This window comes from Sturnus vulgaris, chromosome 2 (assembly GCF_052056855.1).
Source record: "Sturnus vulgaris isolate bStuVul1 chromosome 2, bStuVul1.hap1, whole genome shotgun sequence".
Classification (NCBI taxonomy): Eukaryota; Metazoa; Chordata; class Aves; order Passeriformes; family Sturnidae; genus Sturnus; species Sturnus vulgaris.
This window is the reverse complement of record NC_142244.1, coordinates 22,548,603-22,572,501: the sequence shown is the minus strand read 5'-3', so window position 1 is coordinate 22,572,501 and position 23,899 is coordinate 22,548,603. Positions and strand designations below refer to the sequence as shown.

The following is a 23,899-nucleotide window of genomic DNA, read 5'->3' as shown; positions in this document are numbered from 1 at the left end:
TCACAGATCTCAAGTTGGAAGGAACCCATAAGGATCGAGTCCCACTCCCTGTTCCTTGCAGGACTCCCCAACATGAAACCCAAGATCAACAGATTCCCTTCTATCCTCAAGCCCAAGCCTTTGGCTACAAATACCAGCTTGTACTGAGATGGGGCCGTGGGTAGTGAGCAAACCAAGAGTATTTTATCTTTCTGCATCATTTCTCAGGGTTGCACTAAATCAGATTGTCTGCAATGACAAAGACCTCAGTTCTGAGATCTCAGAACTTTTTGCCTCCTGTGACATGAGGCATGGCTGCTTTTACAGTGAAAAGGAGGAAAAATTATTTTGCCTGTAATTTTGATCATTTTTTATTTCTTTCAATCCTATGGGACTATCAGGAAAGCTAATTAGATGTTCCCTTACATTGTTTGTGAAATAAAAATGCAATTTGAGTAACACTTTATAATCATTCAGGTATTACTGTAATGCAGTATAAGAAATTATCCAACTCATTAACCATGAAAGAAACACTGCAAGTCCTGGAACACAGAGAAGGCACCACTTGTCTACTTTTTAGTATCTTTATGTAGATTCTGTGTGTGGTGTGTCTGTGCGGAGCTGAACAGCCAGAAGAGGGTAGCATAAGTTAGTTAATAAACCTCATCTGTAAAGCAGAGTTATTTTTGAGAGAAACACCTACTTACATTTCTTGCCTCAAGGTAGAAAAACATAACATTGAAAAACTCATCACCAAGCTTTTGTCAAAACGTGGGAAGGCAGATTTGCAGTCAGAACTGACAAGGATTAGACTGATAGCAGGATGCAGAGCTTTTTGCACTCTATTAACTCTTGTTTGACCAATGCCTCCTTTAATAAAAATGCACACCCAAAGCAACTTCATTACTTTGATCTTAGGGGATTGCAGCACAAGTCAGCAAAACTAACAGTGTTACTGAGTACATTCTGGCATGTGATCTTGTCTGCAGCAGATCTGAAAAGTCAGGTGGGGAAGGCATGGGAATACATAACACTGAGAGCAACTTAAGGGGGTGGTTCCAGGCCATATAATAGAATATCAAACAGAAGCTTGTTGAATTCAAGAGACAGATGCATATTTGACAACCTGAATCAAAAGGCTCCTTTTGCTCCTGCCTCTAATGTCTACCCAAAATAGAATGTACCCCCAGAGTCTGTATGCAGTAAGTGAGTATTCACAAACGGAATGTTGCTGTATCTAGCAGAGGCAGAGACATCAGCTCACAGGAACGTTAGAGAATCCTCTTCTATGTTGGGGATTGTCCCCTATCAATGCACATGACTCTAAACAGAAAATGCTGCTGGGCATTTCATTATACAGAGACATATCTACATGAGTTAACTTGCAGTTTTTTCTTTATAGAGACCAAACAGCAGAACTCTTCTCTAAGAATTTTATAGGGCTTGCCTGAGGAGAAACATGAAAGGACAAGGAAGACTGGGGGATGGCTGTTGTTATTTGCATCACAGTAGTGGTTAGAAATCCCAGACAGGATCAGGACTCCACTGTTTGAAATGTTGTACACACACGCAGGATGGGAAAAGCTGTAGCCTGAAAAAGGAAGCTGGAGCAGACAAAGTGAGGAGGGAAACAGGTCTGAAGACATGAAATACCGTGCCCAGGAGCTTACACTCAGTAACTGGACAAGGAATAGAAAATTCCTGTTCTGTCAACTTGCTCCTGGCAGAGCTGCTTTAAATTGCTCAGAGTCTGGTAGGTGAGAAAGACTGTGTGTGTATTTACACCTTGGAAAGGCATGGAAGAGATAATACACCATGTATTCATAGTTTATTTGTACTGTATAGCTGAAGCAAAGTGGAAATGCAAGCTGAATATTTTTTCTAGAATTCTTTTCCCTCCACCCTTTCAAAAATAACACATATTGGAAACACTGGAACTTTCCATATCAAAGACTGTAACATCAGACTAAATGCTAAACTAGCTGCCCTTCACCCTGCTGCTACAATGCAGTCACTTTTGTAGCTTGAGTCTGCCCACTGTCCCCATGGCACATACACAGCAAACAGCAGCTGGAGAAGGGAAAGGGGACAGAAAATGCTGTATGAAGGTGGCATTAGGATGTCAGACTAATTTCATCCCCTGAGGGGTTTAGTTTCAGGTATTGTGAAAACCTCTATGTGAGAGATTCAGAAAGCCTTTAAAGCAGTGCTGTCCCTTCAAATGACCAGTTGCAAACTTGCTCAGAATTTTCCCTGGACTTGGCTGTAAGTTACAGAAGGAACTTCTAAAATGGCATTTAAGTATCCAGCTGCCATGCCTGCTTCACTCAGTCCCATGTCTCTGGCCATTTTTTATGTGATATAGAAGCAAAGCTAACTAAAAAGATTCTTTCTGGACATCATCCTGAATGACGCATGAAAGCTGCAGTAACAAGCTGGTTCCTATAATATTTCCTGCCTTTGCATTTTCACTTAGCTGGCACACAAAAGGTACATTATGGGAAGTGATGAAGTCCTTTTCCTGCATACATTCTGCTCTGCACTGCACTCCTTGGGGATCATTTGCCATTTGTGTCAGTCTTGGTTGGCTCAGCTTCCCTGGGGAGCTGCCTGTCCATTAAAAGGAGTGTGAGGATGTCCACGCAGAGTCAGACAGTCTGGTGAGGGTCCCTTCCCCTTGTGTTTCCATGCTGCCAGACATCATTCCCTGCAGAGGGATTTGCACTGATGATGCAGCAGGTAAGGGGACATTACCCCTTAAAAACATGCTTGGAGGGCTGCTGTTCACCTCACTTCCTGGGTTGGCAACATTTACAGCACTGTTGCTCACTGTCCACATGCAAGGGTAGTGGCTGGAAAAAAAGCAGCACAGATTGAATGACTTAATTCAAAGCATTTAGCCCACATAAGATTTGCCACAGTGAAGTCAATTTCATATCTGTTCAAAGGCAGGTATTCAAATCAAGTTATCAAACTAGATCAGCCTTGAAGATCTCAAGTGAAAAATCACCAGCAACCATCACACCTGGTGACCTTGGAGAGAGGCATGATGAGAAATGTACAAGTATATGTGAGGTTTCAAAATTTAAGGATATTTTTATGTGCCTCTGTGACTTCTCTTCTTCCCATCTCAGGAACGGAGTCCAAAGAGTTTCTAGAGAGGAAGGCCACAAAATCTCAGGATACTGCCTAGCTGCTATGCTATAAACACTGAGAAGAAAACCTACTCAATCAGATAACAATGCATCTGAAATTGCTGCTGATTTTCCTGACACCAAAGTTAGAGAAGAGATTACTGCATTTATTTGGGGAAAAGAAGGGAAAATATTTGATAATTAATTGATTCTCTAGGTCTAAATTCCATCTGCTCCTGGAATAGAATTCTTATTTCATGCAGGATAATAGTATGAATTATAGGAAGAAAAATAATTTGGTTTTAAAATGCTCACAGATTGTAGAGACCTGGTTTTCAGCAGTGCTGGGGAAAAATGAAGCTCCCATAGATTTAAGAGCAGAAGATAATTAGCTTGTCAGAAAGATCTGCCCAGGAATATTGAATTGGGCACTTAGGACACATTTAAAATCCTGAACACTGATTAAAGTTTGGAACAAAGGGCAAATCACCAGGATAGTCCTACAAGCCTCAGTGCTCCTCATACCAGCAGTTTTCCTGTAATCTTACCTGGGTCCAGGGCTGGTACCTCCCTTTGTATGTGGCAGTGACAGCAAATTCGTGTGTGGAGAGGATGGCAAAGTCCAGTTGTCATGTCCTGAGAATACCTGAAGATTATTGCTGGAGCTCTCCAATAAATTAACTTCGGGAGGAAAATAAAAAGCAGGAAACAAATCCTCAGTGACTATTGCAGATATTGTCCTAAGACAGCAAAGCACAGACAGGCTTAAGGCAGCAGTCTGATCATGAGGTCCCCAACCACAGGTTGGGATAGGACAAAATTCCCAACCACAGGTAAAAAGGCAAAATTCCCATGTTCATTCAGAGAGTAGCAAGGTGCCATTGCAATCCCAGGTGTGATAAATGAGAAGGTAAAGCATGACAGACAGAGGATTTTCATTTCTGTAAGTCTGACTAATAGTTTTGCATAATTGACATATATCAGGCAATGTTTTGATACACATTTCCTTATAATTTGAGCTAAAATACTCAATAAAGTTTTATAAATACTGCCCCCTTCCTGGAAAGTTTCAAGACCTGGTTGAACGGGGTTTTGGGCAACCTGATCTAGGGGAAACTGTCCCTACCCATGGCAGGGGGGTTGGAAAAAGATGATCTTTAAGGTCCTTTTCAAGCCAAACTATGAAGTATTTTCTATGATAAATACTCCCATTAAACAGGAATTCTTGCTAAATTATAATTAGCAAGCAGATTACTTTATCCCTACTCTTCTTTCTGACTCACTTCTTCTAATCAAAGTAGAATCAATTTCTGGAACTCTGCACCCAGACCTAGAAAGTGAAAGGGACTCAAAGGATGTTCTGACAATACCAAAATGCCTTTGTCTCACATCAGCTCCTACCTGAAACCTCCTGCTTTGACTCGAGAGTTCAACTGCGTCATGGCAGGACATCAAAAGAAGACCTGCAGTGCTTTTTTTGTATAACTGGAGGCTGGAGTGAAAGCAAGATCATACACTCTCATTTATCATTAAGAGAGTTTATAATTAAGAGTGCAGTAGGTACCAGCTCTTGGTATCTCTTGGTTTGCTGCCTCAGCCACCCTGGGTGCACAAAGGGTTCTGTGCAGGTTTTTCCAGAGACTCACCATGTCCATTCTTAGCCTCAGCTCAGGCTGGCTCCAGTGTTTGTGCTAACCTAAGGCAAGGGGCAGGCAGGCAGGGGCAGCAAAGCAGCGCTCCAGGGATACCTGTAGGGGAGTGATTCCTCTGCATGTAGGAGGGTGGGTATGGAGCAGCCCGATGGCCTCGCAGGGCTGAGTATCTCTCGCAGCTGTGGGCAGCCTGCAGAGCCGGCCGAGGCAAAGGTCCACTGTACTGGTAATTAGAGCTTCCCGAGGCACACATTGGGTCTGGGCTGGAAATCAACCAGCCACCCACTTCGAGGCAAAAGAGAGAACAAAACTATTACTGTTGCTGCATTAAAGTGCTGCAATGCAACTAAGAAATAACCAGCCTTCTTGCAGAATCAGCTGTGCCTCAGAAATATCAAGCAAATTCTAAGATACTGGTTTGTGAAACAACTGACAAAAAATACCAACTCTCCCCTGGCCCACCAACTCTAAAAACAAGACCTGAAAGCGGTCAGAAAATGTCACAAACATTAAAGAACAAATGAAAGAAAAACTATCAATAAAGCAAATGCAACCTCTACTCCCCCTCATTTTTTTTATCTGTTTACCTATGAAAAGTAATTTTATAGGTGACAAAAGTACTCACAAATACAAAAAAGGGGTAAGAAAGCCCTAAAAATACCATATATAATCTTGATTTTAGATTCCTTTTAATATTGAAAAACTGGATTGTATGGAAAATGATCCCTCTGCAGGACCTCTCACATTATTTCCTACAGTGAGATCTCTTCGATCTTCTAATTATTTTTAAAGGGTCCTTCTCTATTAACACAGTTCAGGATTCAGTAAGTGACTGGTATGAACCAGTTAAACAAGGCCCAGGCTCCCAGCACCCATCGTATCTCACAAAACTTGCAGCTGACATGAATAAAAACCTTACAGTGAGAATATGTCATATGCTGACCTTCAGAGACTGTCTCTGGAGCATCCTTAGAATGGTTTCTGAAAAACAAAATACTTAGTGGTAAGTGTTCTCATTGAAAAATTACAAAAGTTATAACTAGAACTGTTCAGTAAAAAATTGGAGAAGTGAGCAAAAAAGGAGGGAAATCCCTCTTTAACCTTGCTAGGCAGCAGTAGACCTTCATATATTCTGCCATAAAGGAAGCAGGAGCTTTTGTTTGATGACATAAACAAAAATAATCCTAAATTTGTGCCATATTTGGGAGCTGGACCTGGAATTTTAAATCTACCTATGGGCACCATTCCTGCTTGCAGGAAAGCTGAAGGCAGCATTCTCCCTTCCTCAGCTGGTAACCCTGACACTGAGACACAGAAGCTTCTTAAGTGGTGACAGGAATGAAAGGAAATACAGATTCTCCTGCAGGCACATGGCACATTTCACATGTCAGAAGATATGCAGGTCCAAACAAAATTAATTAGAAATTATAGGTTGGAATGCATCATTTGGATACCACCGTGCATAGATGTGGGTGATGCAAGGAAAATTTTGCAAGATAAACTACAATTAATTTCTGATAGAAGCGTCTCTGAGACATCTTACCTTTAATGAACTCATCATAAATTATCACATAGACTTAATAACAGTAGTGTAGTTACATTAGAGTTACACTGTAATTTCACTTCAGTTACGCTTTTTGACATCTGGAGTTAACATTTTTTCTCCCTGACCTGTCAAATTACAGATTCACTGAAGTGCAAGTACACTGTAGTGAATATATGTGAGATATAACACAACTGGGGAAGCTCACACCATCTCATTTCGGGCTTCCTGTGTAGACAGAGAAAAGTGCCATGATCCCCAAGAGCATCTTCACACACCTGAACACCTATGGTAATAATTGTACAGCCTCCCCAATGATGTCATTGGAGTGACTCTGAATTTAAGACAGCAGAAACAAGAATCAGTTATGGAATTTATCTTTCATATGGCAATGTCACAGTTTTAACCATATCAGCAGCAGCAAAAAGCTACTGGATCAAAAAAACAAAAGATGAACTCACCTTTCCTTTGCATCCAGGAAGGCTTTGGCAAAGGGATTATACTTGATTTTGAGAGCTGTTATCTTGAGTTTACAGAAAACAAGGCATGTTAGTGAAGGCAATTTGAAACAGAAACTTGACAAAACATCCTCCAGAGTAATCTGAGTGGAACTGCCTGGGTTAGCCTAAAATATATCCCCATGCTTGATGTTTTCCAGGGCTGGGTAGGAGACTGCTTTGTTGTGTACTGATCAGTGCCACAGGCAAAACACCAGTTGGAGCAGCCTGGCATGAGCTGGTCTGGTAAATCTGGTGGAATGGTGAACCCTTTCAAGAGGGTTTAAAAACTGAATTCCTATCAAGTACAAATAAATTGGCAGCAACATTACCTAGGGGATGTGGCACAGGAATAAGCAATTCTTACAATCCAAAGCATCCCTCAAGGGAAGAAATTTTCCCATGAAGTATTGTGCTGTTCTGCAGTTGTATGTATTATAGGGAACATGGAGAGATAGGGTTATCACTATAATTATCAGTTATTGCTGGAGAAAGATATTGGACTTGACTGTAGCTGACAAAATGCTGTTTGGCTTTTTTTTTTTCCAGTAAAGGATTGGGATGCCAGGACAGATGGACCAGTCTGGAACAGCTGTGGCCAGATATTAAGCTAAACCTGGCTTAGTACTGGAGCCAGACCCTAGATTAGTCAATGTTCTACTGCAGAGAAAAGACAGAGTACTAGACTGGATGGAGTATTACACTGCATGAGACTGGTGGGGAAACAAGAAAAAGGCACGCTGGTCTTGTAGTTAATCAGCTTCTGACAGAGCTCCTCAGTGGTGCCCAGAGCAGACCGTGGCAGCCGCCTACCTCTTCATTCTGGTAGGCAGTCACTGCTATGAACTGGGTCTCAGGGAAGGAGCAGTTCATCACCATCCGGTGGGGGCCTCCTACGCGAACTATGTGCACCTGGGGCTCGTATTTGTGCAGGGAGTTCAACATTATCTGTAGGAAACAAAACAGAGAGACAGCCCCCAGTGCCACCCTGGTACCTCAGAGCCACCCTCTGGCTCTGTGACGGAGCAGCTGCCACTGCTGAACCTCCCCAGCCAGCAATTGCTGAAACAGGAGGGCAGTTGCCTTCTTCCCCTGCAGTAACCACAGGGCTGAACAGAATGAGACTTCACTGGACTGTATTTAAGGCTCTGGATGCAGCAGCATCAGTGAACATTTGTGTTAGCAGCAGCTATGGCGCTCAAACCACTGGGCTTCCACTGCACTAGAGGCTGCTGAAACAGCTCAGGGGCACTCCCTGTCCTCCTTCTGCTGTCTAGAAGACTCAGAATCACCATGACAGAAAAGGTGCCAGGAGGAAGCTAAGGCAGTCACCCTGTCTCCTCTCTGGGCAAGATGAAGTGTATCTAAACGAGCCTTGGCAGATCGACTAACCTGGTGCTAAAAGCTGTGAATAGCATTGATTCCAGGAAGTCTATTAGGTCCTTTAATTGGCTCTAGTGCAAGATAAAGGTTCTTTTTTTAAATTTATACTTTGCAAAGTGATGTATACATACATACATACCTATATATATGTAAAAGAAAGCAGCTATTAGTATAAAGTACTGATAGTTATCAATTACTTTCTGATACCATCAGAGAAAGGGCAGCTGAAGCACAGAGTGGGGACATGGTTTACTTCAACACTGTGGTCATGATTTCAAAAGAAAGCAAAGGAAGCTTCAGTCATTTGTTATTTAATAACTTTTGTTTGGGTTCTGTTTATCATATGGCTTTTCCTCTTCTGCTGTCTTCTATTTTTTTCTCCTTCATATATATACATAATGTTCCCCTGTTTTATTCCCCAGGGACTCTAACCCTTCAAATTTTCTGTAGCTTTTCCCTCCCGTGCATATTTTTCTGAGGCTTTTGACTTTTCTGAGATCCTGGATACAAGACAAGCATTTGCAAATTCAGATCATATTCTATGGTCTATTATAATTCTTGTGTGCTGGTTCTACATATGACTAAGGAAAAGCCAGATCATCATCCTGTTCTGCAGTCTGTAAAACCTGAGATAATTTCCTACCTCATTAGAGCACTAAGCTTATGGAGGTACCTCACAAAACTAATGGAAATAACAGATTGAGAACATTTGCATAAAAGGAATTGATTCTGAGCTGACAAGTATCATCCACTGTAGGAGTTTTGTACAAAACAAGCAAACAAAAGGTCTTGTGCAACGTTTTGCCTTTAGATGCATCATCAAAAATAAAGTATGAAACAAAACTAATTTTCTTGTTTGCATTTTTAAGGGGTTCAAAGAGAAAGTCACTTATTTCTGTCTGGTACATGTGGTTTCTTTCCAAAGGCCAAAGCTGATTCAATAGAATATTGATAATTATCATGATGCAGAAGCAGACATAGTAATTATTTCATTTAGGAGCAGCCTTTTATTCTGCCATCTGACTCCTGCCAACATTCCACTTACACCAAACAACATTGGAGAACACAACAAAAACCTAATACCCGTGGCCATTTTTCCCCCTTTTCTCTGAAGTCCGATGTAAAAATCCCCAGCACACAAGACCAACTCTGAAAAGACCCCTGACGATTAAATAAACCACAGCACTCTGTCTCTCTTAACATCAAGAAGACCATTAAAATCTGAAAGTGCCAATTAAGGCCTGTTTATCCCTGTTTACATTTGGCCTCAAGAGAATAATTGACATCTGTGGGTGAAGAGGCCTGTAAGGGCTCCTATAATTATATAAATGCACCCTTGATATTTCTTGATTGTTAGGTGCTTGGAATTGAAGCCAAGAGGTGATGTGGAAACATCAGGCCATACCTGCCCACTCCCATTGAGCTTGTTTGTAAGTTTGACTTTGCTGAAGGAAATGGCAGCTTTCATCCAATGGGCCCCAAAGTTGGGAGAGTCTGGGTGGATGTAGACACAGGTGTGGTTTGGTGGCTCTGGTTTCCCAGCTGGTACCCACTCCCCATTGACGTATTTCCAGCGGTGGCCGTCGGTCGGAGCGAAGTCCAGCAGGAAAGAGTACATGGCATTTGGATCCAAGCCTGACACGCTGATCTTCAAAACAGGGAACATTCGCCTGGCCAGGGAAACAAAGAAGGGGGACACCACTGGAAGCTGGTCTTGAAAGACTCTCCTCAGTATGTTTGTTTCCAGATGCTCACTGACTAGTTCAGTATAAAAAAAATCCTCCCTTCCTTCAATCCACCCTTGCCATCAGACCTTGCACTTGGCAGTTTCTCCAGTAATTTGGTCCCATACTTCCATGTTCCCTGACCTCACCAGCTTGACCATGTCCTTTTGCTTTTAGTTCCATCTTACACGCAAGCTCTAAACTTCTACCCAGCCTTCCACTATCTCGTATGTTTAAAACTGAAATCCTGCCTTTGTTTTGTTTTGGGGAAATGCTCCTTTTGTGCCTAAAGGTCCAATGCCACCTTTTCTCAATCCCCGTTTATTATTTCTTTTTCTTTTTAAAGGAGATTTGCAGGAGCTCACATCTTGATTTTCAGTGGTTTTCTATCTGTCTCAGTGCTTGTGATTGATGCCACACAACTCTGAATTGGCACCTCAGTGCCTGAAAGTCTGCAGCAATACAGCTGGTAGGCTACGACTCTTTTAGGAACTGGGAGTAATGTGTGGACAGCAAAACAGAGGGGTCTCCCAGCAAAGTTATCTTATTCACTAAGCTTCTTAATGTGTCAAGGAATACATCTAATTGCTGTTACATATCGCCTCCTACATTCCTCTTCCATGAGTAACCAGCCTCCCTGCCTCAGGCACCTCCATACTGACCTCTCCTGGCAACTGCAATTTCTCCATGCCACATTTTTATGGGCCATAAATGCCAATGAAGGCAAACGAATCTTTGACGTCCTTTTCTCTATGGGTACAGAGAGAGTACACCAAGCAACCAGAGGAATGGTCTGAGGTCCATGGGGCTAAGGTAAGGTAGCTCTCGAGGCTTAGGTAACTGTACAAGACATCCAAAATACACAAGGAGAGAGCTAAAACTCCAGACTGCCTTAAAGGACTGGAAGTCTGCCCCTGTAGTCATACTCTCTAGTGACACCCAAATGCAAATTGCTAACAGCCTCCCATGACATTCCACTCTCCTTTCTGGATACCTTTATAAAGTTTTTGCTGCATGCATTCAGCACCTACTGCTGACAGGAAAAGACAGAATTTGAGAAATTTGAGATTTATCATCTAACATTGATACAGGGTCAGTGCAGTATTGAAGAAGGTATCATAGAATGGTTTGGGTTGGAAAGGACTTAAAGACCATCTTGTCCCAGTCCTTGGATTGGTGTCCCCAACACCTTCCACTAGACCAGATTGCTTCGAGCCTCATTTAATCTGGCGTTGAACACCTCCAGGGATGAGGCATCCACAACTTCTCGGGGCAGCCTTTTCCAGTGCCTCACCACCCCTTATATCACTCTATGTCCTGACAAAAAGTCCCTCTCCAACTCTCTTGCAGCTCCCAGGTACTGAGAGGCTGCTGTAAGGTCTCTCTCCTCTCCAGGCTGAACAACCACAACTACCTTAGCTTTTCCTCATAGGACAGGGTTCTCTCCACCCGACTTTCTCCAACAGCTCAATGTCCTTCCTGTACTGGAGACCCCGGAGCTGGATGCAGCACTCCAGATGGGGTCTCATGAGTGTGGAGCAGAGGTGAGAATCCCCTCTCTCACTCTGCTGGCTGTGCTGCTTTAGATGCAGCCCAGAATGCATTTGGCTTTCTGGGCTCCCAGTGTACTTTGGTGGGTCGTGTTGTGCTTCTTGCCCACTAACGCTCCTGAATCCTTGTCCTCAGGGCTGGTCTGAACCTATTCTCCATCCAGCCTGTATTTCTTGCAGAACCATAAAGTTCACTTTATGAAGTTTGCATGGGCCCCACTCTCAAGCCTGTCCAGATCCCTCTGGATGACATCCCTTGCCTCCACATGTCAACCAGAGCACACAGATGGGGGTTGCTGGCAAACTTGCTGAGAGTGTGTCCCTGTCACCAGCAAAGGTAATGAAAAGCTCCAATCCCAGTATTGACCCCTGAGGAACAGCACTCCTCACTGGTCTCCAAGGTACTGTGAACCATGACCTTTCTAATTCAATGGCTTAGTCAAGGATTTATATGCTACATGTGTCTTTCTGATCAGGATCCACCAGCTACCAAACTGGAATGTGATAAAAAATATGGATGCATTGCTCGTCCCAGCACTTAGATCTCTCCCAGTCAATGTTCAAAGTAACACATTTAGATACATAGCTGAAATTGAATTAGATGGAAAAATTAATCCACATGAAAATTTAATTTCACTAGATTGTGCACATCTATGTGTTACACACAGATTGTTAATTCCTCTGCCCACAATGCAGGAAGGCTGCTCTGCCTTTTTATTTGAGAGGCTCCAGTTTATTCCCAAAGAACCTATAGACCAATCCAGAAGAGAATACAGTCACCACCAATTTTAACCTCCTGTAGCACTAAGATTAGAGCATTTCCCTGTGTTAACCAGTTTCACTCCCAGTAATTGCCTGCCTTGCTTGGACCAGCATGTTTCCACTGTACAGACTCTACCTAACATTTCCCATGATTAAGTACCTTCACTGCTAAAATCTATCTTCTAGCATGGCAAATTGTGATTTCTCCAAATTTGTTTCAGTCGCAATGTTTGTTTCAGTGATCAGGTAGGTGCACACGTGACCTCCACTGCTGCAATAGCCAAGCACTTCAGCCTCTTCGATTTATTTAGAGCAAATCTGGTGCAATTACTCCACAGTACAGACCTTGAGTGGGAAGATGTTTGATATCAAACTTGAATGTGCAGTAAAGTTGCTTTAGCATTCAAGCCTGGAAAGAGCTTCTTATCCCCCACTCATGGCTGCATGCACTGATCCCCTATTCCTGTCTCCAGGCAATAACAGGGATTACAAAATCTCAGGATACTGCCTAGCTAATATGGTATAAACACAGAGAGAGGAAACCTACTCAGATAACAGTGCTTTTGCTATTGAAGTGTCAATTGAATACAATAGGTATGACTAAAATAGGGGGTAGTTTCCCACTTCATCAGCTGCACCCGTTGGGATGTATTTTGTGATATAGCACGTGGTGTAATTTTATTGATGCCTGTGCTGTTCAGAATATATCTATCTCCCCTAGGCATATTGCTAGGGCAGGTGATTATTATAATGAAGTATGATACAGCCACAGAGACATATCTGTATATTAACACTGAAGTTGGTTCACCTAACTGTGACATTTTGGGACCCTCAGTACCAATTAAAGATGACTCAGAGCAGATGGAATTGTGCATGCTAGAATTTGACACTTGAGGATCACTAATCAATTAGACTTTCATTCTCTGGGATACTCCCGTATCGGGTTTCTGTTTAATTTCTGAGCTTTGCTAACAATGTGCCTATCCACACCAACTGTTTTAGTTATCACACACAGAAGTTCAGGCTGGCTCTTCTCTTTCACTGTAGAACACAGTTTTCAAAAACATTCATCTAGCTTTCAGCAAGAACGCTTTAGTTGTACTCATTTAGCAGCAGCAGAATAAGGTCAATATATTTTTCTACTGAGAATCTCTCTGGAGACAATCACTGAAGAATCCTGAACCTGAGAAAAACTCAGCACTCATAGGAAATTTTCTCAAGTTTGTCTCCTTTTGAATAGCATGGTTCAGAGTTCTTTGCTGGAGGCCACAGTTTGTATTTTCTTTGTTTTAGTGTGCTGCTGTGTTTTTTGATGCAAGATATTTTCAGAAATGTAGAAAATCTTTTTTATCATCTCTGATACTACAGTAACTATGTTAAAAGGATTAATGCAAATGGCAGTGTGATATACTTTTGTATTTTTTTTATTTTTAGATTGCTGTAGTTTGATCATAAAGAACCTATTTCTGCTCTCATTGACATTTCTAGAGATGTCACTGGCTATAATAAAAGTACAATCAGGCTGATAAGGAGTATATAAGTTAAAATAAAAAATTCAGACAGCTTACACAATGAAATAAAAAGTACCCAGGCATATTCAGATAATAAAAGATTCCCTTATCAACATTATAAAAAGATTTTATCTACACACTCACTCTGATTTCAGAAAGAACTAGTATCACCATGAAGTCATGATTTTCATTAGCTGTGAGGAAAGAAACTGAAAAAACCCTGTTGGTAAGGTGTGATTCTTTGTACCAATTTAATTAATCAGAGGCAAACTCATCTTACCTCATTTTTAGTCACTTGCACTGCTAAGGAGCCAGTTTAAGCTACTGTACACCAAGCGAAAGTCCACTTAGAAGTTTGCCGTAGACTAACAGCACTTTTCAAAGCATTTTAATTGAAGCAAAAGCAGCTTCACGATATAAAGAGAATCTCAGCAGCAGATTCCTATCAGTATAGATTATTAGGAGGAATCAGAATGGCCAAGAGCTGGTACTTTGGGAAGGTAACTGTCCTCTCTGCAGAATCCCCTTGCTGAGCCAACAGACTAGATTTTTCATTTTTACTGCTTTCACCTATGTCCCTTACCAATCTACAGTCAACAGTAATTTCATCCACAAATTCTGCTCAATCAAAGTCTGCAAAATTAATGAAAGTCACACCACATGAGTAAATCTTTCTCTCCATCTCTTAATTCCTCTCTCCTATGTGGATCTTCTGAAAGGTCCTGCAAAACATGCTGAGGGAGTGGCTGGGGTGGGGGGCAACAGAGGGCTGGAGAGGATAAATTTAATAAAAACCTTAGTACCACTGTGCAAATCTTATTCTGGTAGCTGCTTGTCTGCTATGGGCTGGATTCTGCTGTCAGCCCTGTTCAGGGCAGAAACTCTGTGGAAAGCTTTCTTCAAGCCAGTGCCTGATTCAGAATTAGCATCTTCCTCACCAGATTTTTCACTCTTCTCCTGTGCCTTTCTGTGTTCCCCAAATAGTAGGACATGTGATCCATTTATACCACAATGTTTTGTCCTTCTAAAACTGTGTGTGTTAACCAGTGTTGCACACTTGTTTCTAAGGGCACCAGCAACAGCTGTGGGACCATGCAATTCGGGCTGCACATACATATAGAGCACATAGGGCAGCTTTATTGCACCCGTTCTGGTACAGACTGCTTGTATAAGCTGTAAATGTCCAAGGCCAGAGGGATGGGAACTGCAACTGGGTCTAACACCATCAGCCTGCTTCTGTGCAGTAATCTGAAGCCTACAGGTGAGGACTTGCTAATATAGACTGATGATTATTAGCACAAGAAGTAATTCCAAAGGTTTTGAGAGGCATTCCCTTGCAAAAGTTTCCTTTTTGTGCAATCACAAGTTAGTCAATATATTTTTCCAGCAATCTTCATAGGAGGAATGGTTTGGCACTGACCAAAAAGAAGCAGGATCACCTCATCTTGTTCATGCACTGGTTTTAGCAGACTGCAAGGCTGCAGTCCCCTAGAAACTCTGGTGTGCTAATTGCAGTTCTTTCGAGCCTGCACACACACTTTATTATTGTAGAGCTCTAACCCACCTGGCTGTCACCTCCTCTGAGCCCGCAGTGCTGAGCAGATCACTCACCTGCCATTCTTGGTCACGATCATCTCATTAGTGACTTCCCTGAATCTCTGCCAGAGCGTCGCATCCTCCAAGACAACCTGGAGCTGTTTCTCCGTGGGGTCGCCTTTGTCTCTCCCAGCCCGGAGTTCACTCTCCACGACGCTGAGGAGCCTGGAGACCGTGCAGTCGCTGGGCTTTTTGCAGCCCAGGTCTGCCATGACGGCTTTACTGCCAGAAACTTCAGGTGGCTGCTGAAAAGACAAAAATAAGAATCTGTATGAAAAAAGAAGTCAGTTCATTGGGCACCGTCTGACAAACGTGCTCGCCTCACTCTTTTGCCACTGCCTAGCTCTTTTCCCTGGAAGTCCCAATGGGCAGTGACACCAGTGTGTGGAGGTTTACGCACACCCTCCACACAAAAAGAGGACTATCTGCTAATTACCTGTTAGACAGTCAGGTGGGTGGCTGGCTGATGACTCAATTGGCTGCCTTGAAAGAAGAGTCCTTCATCCAAATTAGCATGCTTTTATCTTTTTTCAACCTGAAGTGGGTCTAATTGTTCTGCTTGAGAACCAGGTTTCCATTAATGAAAATTGTTTCATTTCCAGACTGAAACAATGCATGGAAATTGCATTCACACTGGTGCGGACTCTAACTGAAGGAGCTGGGAAGAGTCAAGATAGTCACACAGAGAAGGTTGTCTTAAAATATTTTCACCAAGAATGTTGCATAAATGCATTAACCTCATTCCTCTACATTCCTAAATCAAATATAATATTGAACCTTTCTGCACTGAGATTTCAGTGCACAAGAAGAGGCAGCATCCCTACACTCTATTGTTGATGGATATTGTGTCCATCCCTTGGTCCCACTGTCATTCACAAAATCCCTGCTGCACCTTACAGGTGTCTGAAAGCCCCTCTGGCTGCCTTTCCAGGGACAGACCACGCACTTCTGGGGCTGGAATGAGCTTAACTGCCTGAGGCCTGGCCCTGCTTACTAACTCAAGGTCCATCTCAAGCAAAAGCTCCCTCAGCATCCCTCCCACCTCATGCTGAGACCTTCTCTGACAAGCCTGATCCAGCAACACATGCCGTCCACAAAAAAGCAACCATTTTACTGAGGACTCCAACAATTTCAGCATTCAGCCAAGGAGACGAGAGATGTGGGTTCAGTACCCTGCTGGAGGGTTAAGTGGAAGCCCCACAAATAGCAGTGACCTGTAAACACTGGGCTTTGATATATAACAAATGTTAGAGTACCTAACTTCCCCTGATACATTTATCTTTGATAATGTCTTTAAAATTTCTGGTCTGTTGGACATGACATAGTCAGGGACTTGATTATGAAAACGAAGTCCTAGAGGTCATTTTAAAAGAAATTTCTGTCTGCTTATTGAGAACTTTGCATTTTTTCAATTCAATAGTCCCTATTGAATTTCTGTGCTTCTGTCTCTTTTAGAAAGACAAAATTACTTGGTGAATCACTGTTGGGATTTTCACAGACAAGAAAGAGTATTGCAGACTTTATAAAATAGAATTTAAGTTAAATCCATCTTTTGACAAGGCTCAACAGATCTTGCTTTAAAAAATCTGAGAGGTACCATCCACCTAAACAGCAATGGCCAGAGCTTGATGGCACCTTATTTGGCACCCTTCCAACCCAAATCATTCTATGATTCTATGCTGCTTTCAAACTTCACACTCTGACACCCTTTGCTCTCTTCTTTTTTAAATTGTCAACTCATAACAAAAATACCTGGATTATTTTATAAGTAAACTCAGGTGAGTTACATTAGCAGGTGTCAGATAGCAACTCTAGTTGATAAACAGCCCACTTTCACTGCTGAATGACTAAAGAATGTACTTCAAAATCCATAGGATATTTAGGTACCTGGAGGGGTACCACTTTGCATTTGGAAAAATAATTGCATCTCAGGTATGCTTGTGTAAATGGAATATGTTTGTGTTTGGGTTCCCCTTTCCGAATACTCGAAGAGGAGAGAGAAGCTACTACTGTAATGTTTCCCTGCATGTGATCAAATGGCATAGGAAATGCATAGTAGACTATATGAGATAGTTTTAAAATTTATTATACTACAGATGCAAATAGACAGAGAAATTGGAGCTGGTGGAAGTGCTGTGAATTTCAATTCAATATCTTCAGGTTTTCAGTAAGTTCTAAAACAGGTACAGGTTACTTTGGGATTTTTGTTTTCTTAGCTGAATCCCTATTTCCATACAGCCTTTTTAGGTATAGTTGCTCAGAAATCAGGAGATTCAAAGTTAAGACAGGTAAAGAGACAACTCACAAAAGTAATAATATTCTAGTAGTTACATACAGTTCTTTCTGCAGGCAAATAAAAAGAGAAGCAGCCTGTCTTTCAGAAGTACTCATTGCCCATCTCTCCTGCAGGGTTTCAAGAGAAGTGATATTGGATTAGAGCCTCTAAAAATCAGATCCTATCTACCTTCCTCAAGATGCTTAGAACTTAAAGGAAATCAAAATCATGCAAAAAAGCAAAAACAGTTCACATTGGTGGAAGGGTTTCCTAACGAGGAAGAGAAACTCTCACCAGCAGACACTGATGCATTACTAGAGGTAAAGAATATGCTCAGCAAAGATGGATTGGAAATGGAGGTTGCCACAAAGCACAAGAAAGGAGGTCCTGCTTGGAGTGAACTACTTGCCCAAAGCACTCCTGGGACTGAGCTGTAGAGAAAGAGGAATATATGGAAGGAATGTATAATGGACCTGTTCCAGTAATGGGCTGGGCTAGAGGTTTTCATCAATAAGACTGGATTTTTTTTTACAGCTAGCATCCCTAAGGGAGAAGCATGAATGTTTTTACTTTGGAGTGCACATACTACTGTGTATCCTGCACAGTAATAAAATCCACTTTCAGATCCCAGAAGTAACACTTGTGTGCTTATGGTTATCACTCGTACAAGGTGTCTGATTCTTCCAAGTATTGTGTCCAGATGAAAGAATAAACCACAAACCTAACAATTTAAAATACCTGACTTTCACACAGTTTGAATTTTAGTAACTATGTTACCATAGCTCAGGACACCTGAAACCACATTTTCCAAAATGAATGTAGTTACCTGTGTCTGGCTAGTGGGAATGGCCCAATTACTATTTTTAGCGTTGGGAAGGTTGTTTCAGCTCTAAGAGTTCAGTCTAAGAGCAATTCATGTTGCATCTAGCAGAAGGCACAGTTCACCACTGACTTATCTTTCCAACCTAAAATAATTAGCCAAGGAAATAATAAGTTTATATTCATGTAAGCACATGATCAGCTGAATGTACTTGGGCCTGAGATTTTACTTTAAAACACACACTTCCAGATTCCATGAATGAGACTTCTTTGCACTGTGCACTGTCTCTGTGTCACACAGCTGCCATGGGAGAAGGCTGCAAAATAGAAACCAGATAGATTCAGAGTCACAGTTATTTGTTTATTGTTGGCTTTTCATTTAACAAAAATATTACGTGTGGAAATTTACTTTGAATATTTAGCCTGCTTTAGGTGAAGTGAGAGACACCCTCTAATCTTTTGACCCTCCATTCACCTAAATAACAACTTGGAATATTTTCCAAACAACCTTTCTTTCTCCTACTTTCTTGTAAGATTAATTTTTCCAAGTCTACAGGTGCTGAAACAGGGGCCCCAGCACATTAATGTCACTGGCTGTAGGTGTTGCCAGGGCACGGAGAACAATCCATTCTCAGATGTGGGTTAGTTCTTGGGCTGGAAGTTAAATTTCTCTGAATCTGACATTTGAAGAAAAGGTAGCTGGACTTAGAGAGGAGCAGAGTAGATGCTCCTGTGACTGACAGCCACTGCCACTGCAAGTGGGACACAGCAGGAACAATGGACAGAAGGCTGTTTATTGCCCCTCTTGCACTTGTCACACATTTCACTAGACAAGCAAATCAGTAGGGGCAGCAAAAGGAGCAGAAAATGCCCCTACAAAACCTGCAAATTTGTATGTTTTCCCTGAAACTCACCTGGGAGAGCTGGGAATTTCCAAGCAGGGATCATACTCCTTATGGGTCATGGACAGGCAGAACTAGCTCAAAATGCAAGCACTGCACTCACAATCATCTCCAATTTACTAATAAGAATTTAGTAACTCATATTTTAAATGAAGCAATGAGGACTGGAGAGAGCGGTGAAAGAACAATCAGAACAATCCTGCAACACTTAGCGGACTTCACTCACCAAGTTACAGCAGGAAAAAGCAAGGGGTTATTTTTGACTTTCTAATTAAGCTTGTTCTTAAATGCCCCCGGCCACCAGCTGGTGAGGTACACAGAAAGAAGAGGGAAAAAAAGCAAACAAGAAAAAGGTAATTAAAGAGGCCCTTCTTGCCTTGACATTGGATAGCTGTTTTTTGGCCTTTAGCTGCATGTTTCTGAAGAAAAGGCAGCCCTTCATCATCAGATGAAATTGCAGAAAATAAGACTCACTCTTTCCATCTCCAAAGCTCCCACTGCAGCATTCAACTAAACCCCCTCTGAACACTGAGTCCCAACAACACAGGGAAATGTAACCTTCATCACCATGACACTCCTAGGAAATCAACACCTATCAACTACCACGGAATAATTAAGAATGGATAAAAAGACAGCTGCTATCCTTCTGGTTTATAATCATATATCCAGCCCCTTAAGAGACTGCTAGGCTAGAAGAGACTTAAAGAAGATTAGCCTTTTCATTAATGTCAGGGTGAGGGGACAGTTTCAATAACTTCCCCCAGTTATGTTTTTAGCAGAAAGGCAGGCAGCTTGTTTGAGTGGAACGTGCCTGTCTGGTGATATAACCGAGATTATACTGAGATTAATTCCGAGCCCAGAGATCAGGGAAGGCTTTCCACAGCAAATCTTTCTGCTTTTTAAAAAGAGAAGGAAGAAAAAAAAAAACCAACAAAAACAAACCCAAAGTAAAAAAACTAATGTAGTGTGATGGGTTGATCCTGGATGGGTGCCAAGTACCCACCAAAGGATGGGTACTGCTCTGTCTCTCCCATCCTCTGCCCTCCTCAGCAGGGACAGAGAAAATATTACAAAAGGATCATGGGTTGAAATAAGGACAGGGAGAGATCACTCACCAGTTACCATAATGGGCAAAACAGGCTTGACTTGGGGGAATTAGTTCAATTTATTATCAATCAAAACTGAGTAAGCTAATAAGAAATAAAACCAAATGTTAAAACACCTTCCCTCCACCCTTCATTTCTTCCCAGGCTTAACTTTGCTCCTGATTTTCTCTTTCTCCTCCATCCCAGTGACCTTCTCAGGGGAAGAACTTTTCACACTCTTCCGCTGCTCCAGCATAGGATTCCTCCTATGGAAAACAGTCCTCCATGAACTTCTCCACCAGTCCTTCCCACAGCCTTCAGTTTTTCACATAGTGCTCTAGTATGGGTCACTTCCATGGGGTATAATCCTTCAGGAACAGGCTGCTGCAGTGTGGGTGCTCTGCAGGGTCACAAGTCCTGCCAGAAAACCTGCTCTGGTGTGGGCTTCTCTGTCCAGGAGTCTGCTCCACCCTGGGCTTCCCACAAATCACAGCCTCCTATGGGCATTCATCTCTCTGGCAGATGGATCTCTGCATCCCTATGGACCTCCACGAGCTGCAGGGGCACAGCTGCCTCACCATGGTCAGCAACAAAGGCTGCAGGGGAATCTCTGCTCTGGCACCTGAAGTACCTCCTGCCCCTCCTTCCCCACTGACCTCGGTGTCTGCAGAGCTGTTCTTCTCACACGCTCTCTCTCCTAGTTTCTTTGGCTGCATTAGTGCAAGAGGTTTTTTCTCCTCAAATATAACCCCAGAGGCACTAACACTGTTGCTGGTGGGCTCAGCCTTGGCCAGCAGTGGGTTCATCTTGGAACTAGCTGGTCTTGGGGCTATCAACATATGGGAAGCTTCTGGCACCTTCTCAGGGAAGCCACCTCTGTAGCCTCCTCACCAAAACGTTGACAGCAAACCAAATAGGTGTATGCCAGTGGTATCATCAGGCTGATAATCATCAGATGACAAATGTAACTTAGTTTGTTTCAAACAATAATTATACTTTTCCCTAATTTGTTTTTTTCTACTTAAAGATCTACAATGATATCTTCAGACATGAATTATCACCTAGAGTAAGAAACTGTTACTGTTCCCATCTTTAATATCAGAAAATAATTTAAAAAGTAAGAGATTCTAAGCAAAGCTTTTAGTTCCATTTACAACATCTCAGATTGAAAGTAATACACTCAGTGTTTATTGGGCACCACCAAACATGCACTTCTGACGTGGATGTGTAGTTTAAAGCTTTCTGCTAATGATGATGGTTAACAAGTTGCAAATATAACTCCGTTGAAGCAGTTGATTCTCTCAAAAGTGATGAGCATAATACATCCTGTTATACACAACCAGAAACCACAGGAGCACATGCCCATGCGAAAATATTTTCTTTTCACGCCACATATGGCATCATAGAATGGTTTGGGTTGGAAGGGACCTTCAAGATCTTCTTGTTGCAGCTCCCCTGCCATGGGCAGGGACATCTTCTGCTAGACTAGGTTGTTCAAAGCCCCATCCAACCTGGCCTAGAACACTTCCAGGGGACGGGGCATCAAGTGCATCTCTGGGCAGTCTGTTCCTGGGCCTCACTACTCTCACAGTAAAGGATTTCTTCCTAATCCTTAATATAAACCTTCCCTCTTCCAGTATGAAGCCGTTCACCCTTGTCCTGTCACTATGTGCCCTTGCACAAAGACCCTCTCCAGCTTTCAGTGCTTCCCCAGCTTTTAGGGCATGACAGCCCCTCAGAGCTGCAATGAAATCACACTGACCAGGTGACACTTTCATTGTTCCATTTTTACACTACACTCATGTTACTCCACACTTATTCCCACAGAGGTTTTGAAGCACGAATTCTCGGGTATAACTTCTCTTAGAGATGCCACAAGGGAACGCAAGAGAAACTTAAAAGGGTTTCAACCAGGCTAACTTAAAATAGCAATCCCAAAGATTGGCAGCTTAGATAGACAAATCCATCTCTAATTCACCAGCAGCTTTCTGAAAAGTGAGAAAAACAGAATTTTTCTCCCTTTGGGAATCTCCAGCACTTCATGGCTGGGCAGTTACAAGCCTGTACCCCCACACATATTGCAGCCAAGGCTGAGCTCAACAGGAAAGGTACAAGCAAGCGATGGAAATAACCATCAACCTCCACCTTTGAATGGCTCACATCCATGAAATATCTTCTCTTGTAAAATCAGACCTTGGGGAAGGAGAAGGGGAAGGGGCAGACATTACAGCAGCTTTCCAAGAGCCTTGTCACTGAATTTGAATGCTGGTGACTTTGCAAGGTAATGGGATTCAGGGACTAGATTCTGTAGCACAACTGACAAAACTTTTCAGAGCATTTCTAAGGAGCCAATTCATTAATCAACAGAATGTGCTTTAGGGCAGCTGATCACTGTTTCGAGATTTCAAATGAAGATTTCACTTTTTTTTTTCTTTTTATTATTCAAGTATTAAGACCTCAGCATGAGAATGAAGTGAAAGTTCAACAGGTTTGTTGTTATGCAGGTGAGTTAGGCAAGCAATATACCTCTAAACTATTAGACATGGAAAGGATTTATTGCCCTTTGAGGAATCACAGTTCTCTTGATATGACACAGATGTATCCAGCTTTCCTGACATTCCTGGGACAATCTAACCTTTGCAAAAAAATAAAATGCAAACCCCTAGGTTTCTATGCTTTCTATACAGAAGACAAGCTGCTGCTTGCTTGTATTCTAAACACAACTTTGGAGTTTCCTGTAGGACAGAAAATTCAGTCAGCTGTGAGACAGAGCTTGCTTAGAACAATAAAAAAAAACAAGAAAAAAAGATAATTGAAAACTTAACATAGTCTCCCACAGCACACTAGTCTCACCACCACCCTTGCAGAGAGGGGAAAAAACCCAGCTGCCTGTCAGGAGAAAGTCTAAGATACCCTGAACAGCCTGATGCACACACAGCCTTGATACACTGCCAAAGAAATTAAACCACAGAAGGTCTTTGGATGCATGGTAGGCACAGACTTAAACAGACCAGCTTTTTGAAAGTTAAAAAAATAAAATAATTGCCTCTAATTATTTTTCACACACTTTCATAAATTATTAATATTTTACTTCATTTACATTTTAGTGAGTGTACATCAGCCCCCAGAGCATATTTATTTCAGAGGCATGTTGCTTCCTGTTGTTTTTGCTGACAGAATAGCACCAGGCATTATTTTGTCTGTAGCATGGATTAAGGACAGCTTGTTAGCGTACCTAGGTTGACTCTTGAGGTAAATAAATAAGAAGAAATAAAAATAAAAATATCATCCTCACCTTGACAACTCCACTTGTGCCAACCCGTTGTCTAGGTGCCTGCAACTGCTGGGTGAAGCTGCTGCAAAACACTGGTGACACAAAAACTGCCCCCAGCAGTAGATGCAGTGTGCACAGCAAAGGAAGTGAGGTCAGGACAGTCGTTTTTTAAAAACCAAACACACAAACAAAAGGAAACAAATTACCCACAGC

At 42.2% G+C, this 23,899-nt stretch overlaps 1 protein-coding gene across 2 annotated transcripts; it reads right to left on the bottom strand.

Moving 5' to 3' along the window:
• Positions 1-1,790: 1,790 nt before the first annotated feature.
• TBX19 (T-box transcription factor 19) lies at positions 1,791-23,898 on the bottom strand. 2 transcript variants are annotated; one of them, XM_088158886.1, is made up of 9 exons: positions 23,708-23,898; positions 15,347-15,576; positions 9,594-9,858; positions 7,619-7,753; positions 6,770-6,831; positions 5,709-5,746; positions 4,862-5,050; positions 3,662-3,794; positions 1,791-2,831 (listed from the first exon to the last, which is right to left on the bottom strand). In XM_088158886.1, exons 2-9 carry the CDS (start codon positions 15,541-15,543, stop codon positions 2,597-2,599), a joined length of 1,254 nt encoding a protein of 417 aa, XP_088015012.1. In that variant the 5' UTR covers positions 15,544-15,576; positions 23,708-23,898; the 3' UTR covers positions 1,791-2,596. The 2 variants fall into 2 exon arrangements, with proteins under 2 accessions (XP_088015012.1, XP_088015013.1); XM_088158887.1 differs by having other exon boundaries at positions 15,347-15,573; positions 23,708-23,764.
• Position 23,899: the final 1 nt, after the last annotated feature.

Coding starts and splice junctions, on each gene's coding strand:
- TBX19 (XM_088158886.1), bottom strand. CDS start 15,543: ATGGCAGACCTGGGCTGCAAAAAGCCCAGCGACTGCACGGTCTCCAGG. Junction 6,832..7,618: donor CTGCCTACCAGAATGAAGAG/GTAGGCGGCTGC, acceptor TGTAAACTCAAG/ATAACAGCTCTCAAAATCAA. Junction 5,747..6,769: donor TTCCTGGATGCAAAGGAAAG/GTGAGTTCATCT, acceptor TTTGTTTTTCAG/AAACCATTCTAAGGATGCTC.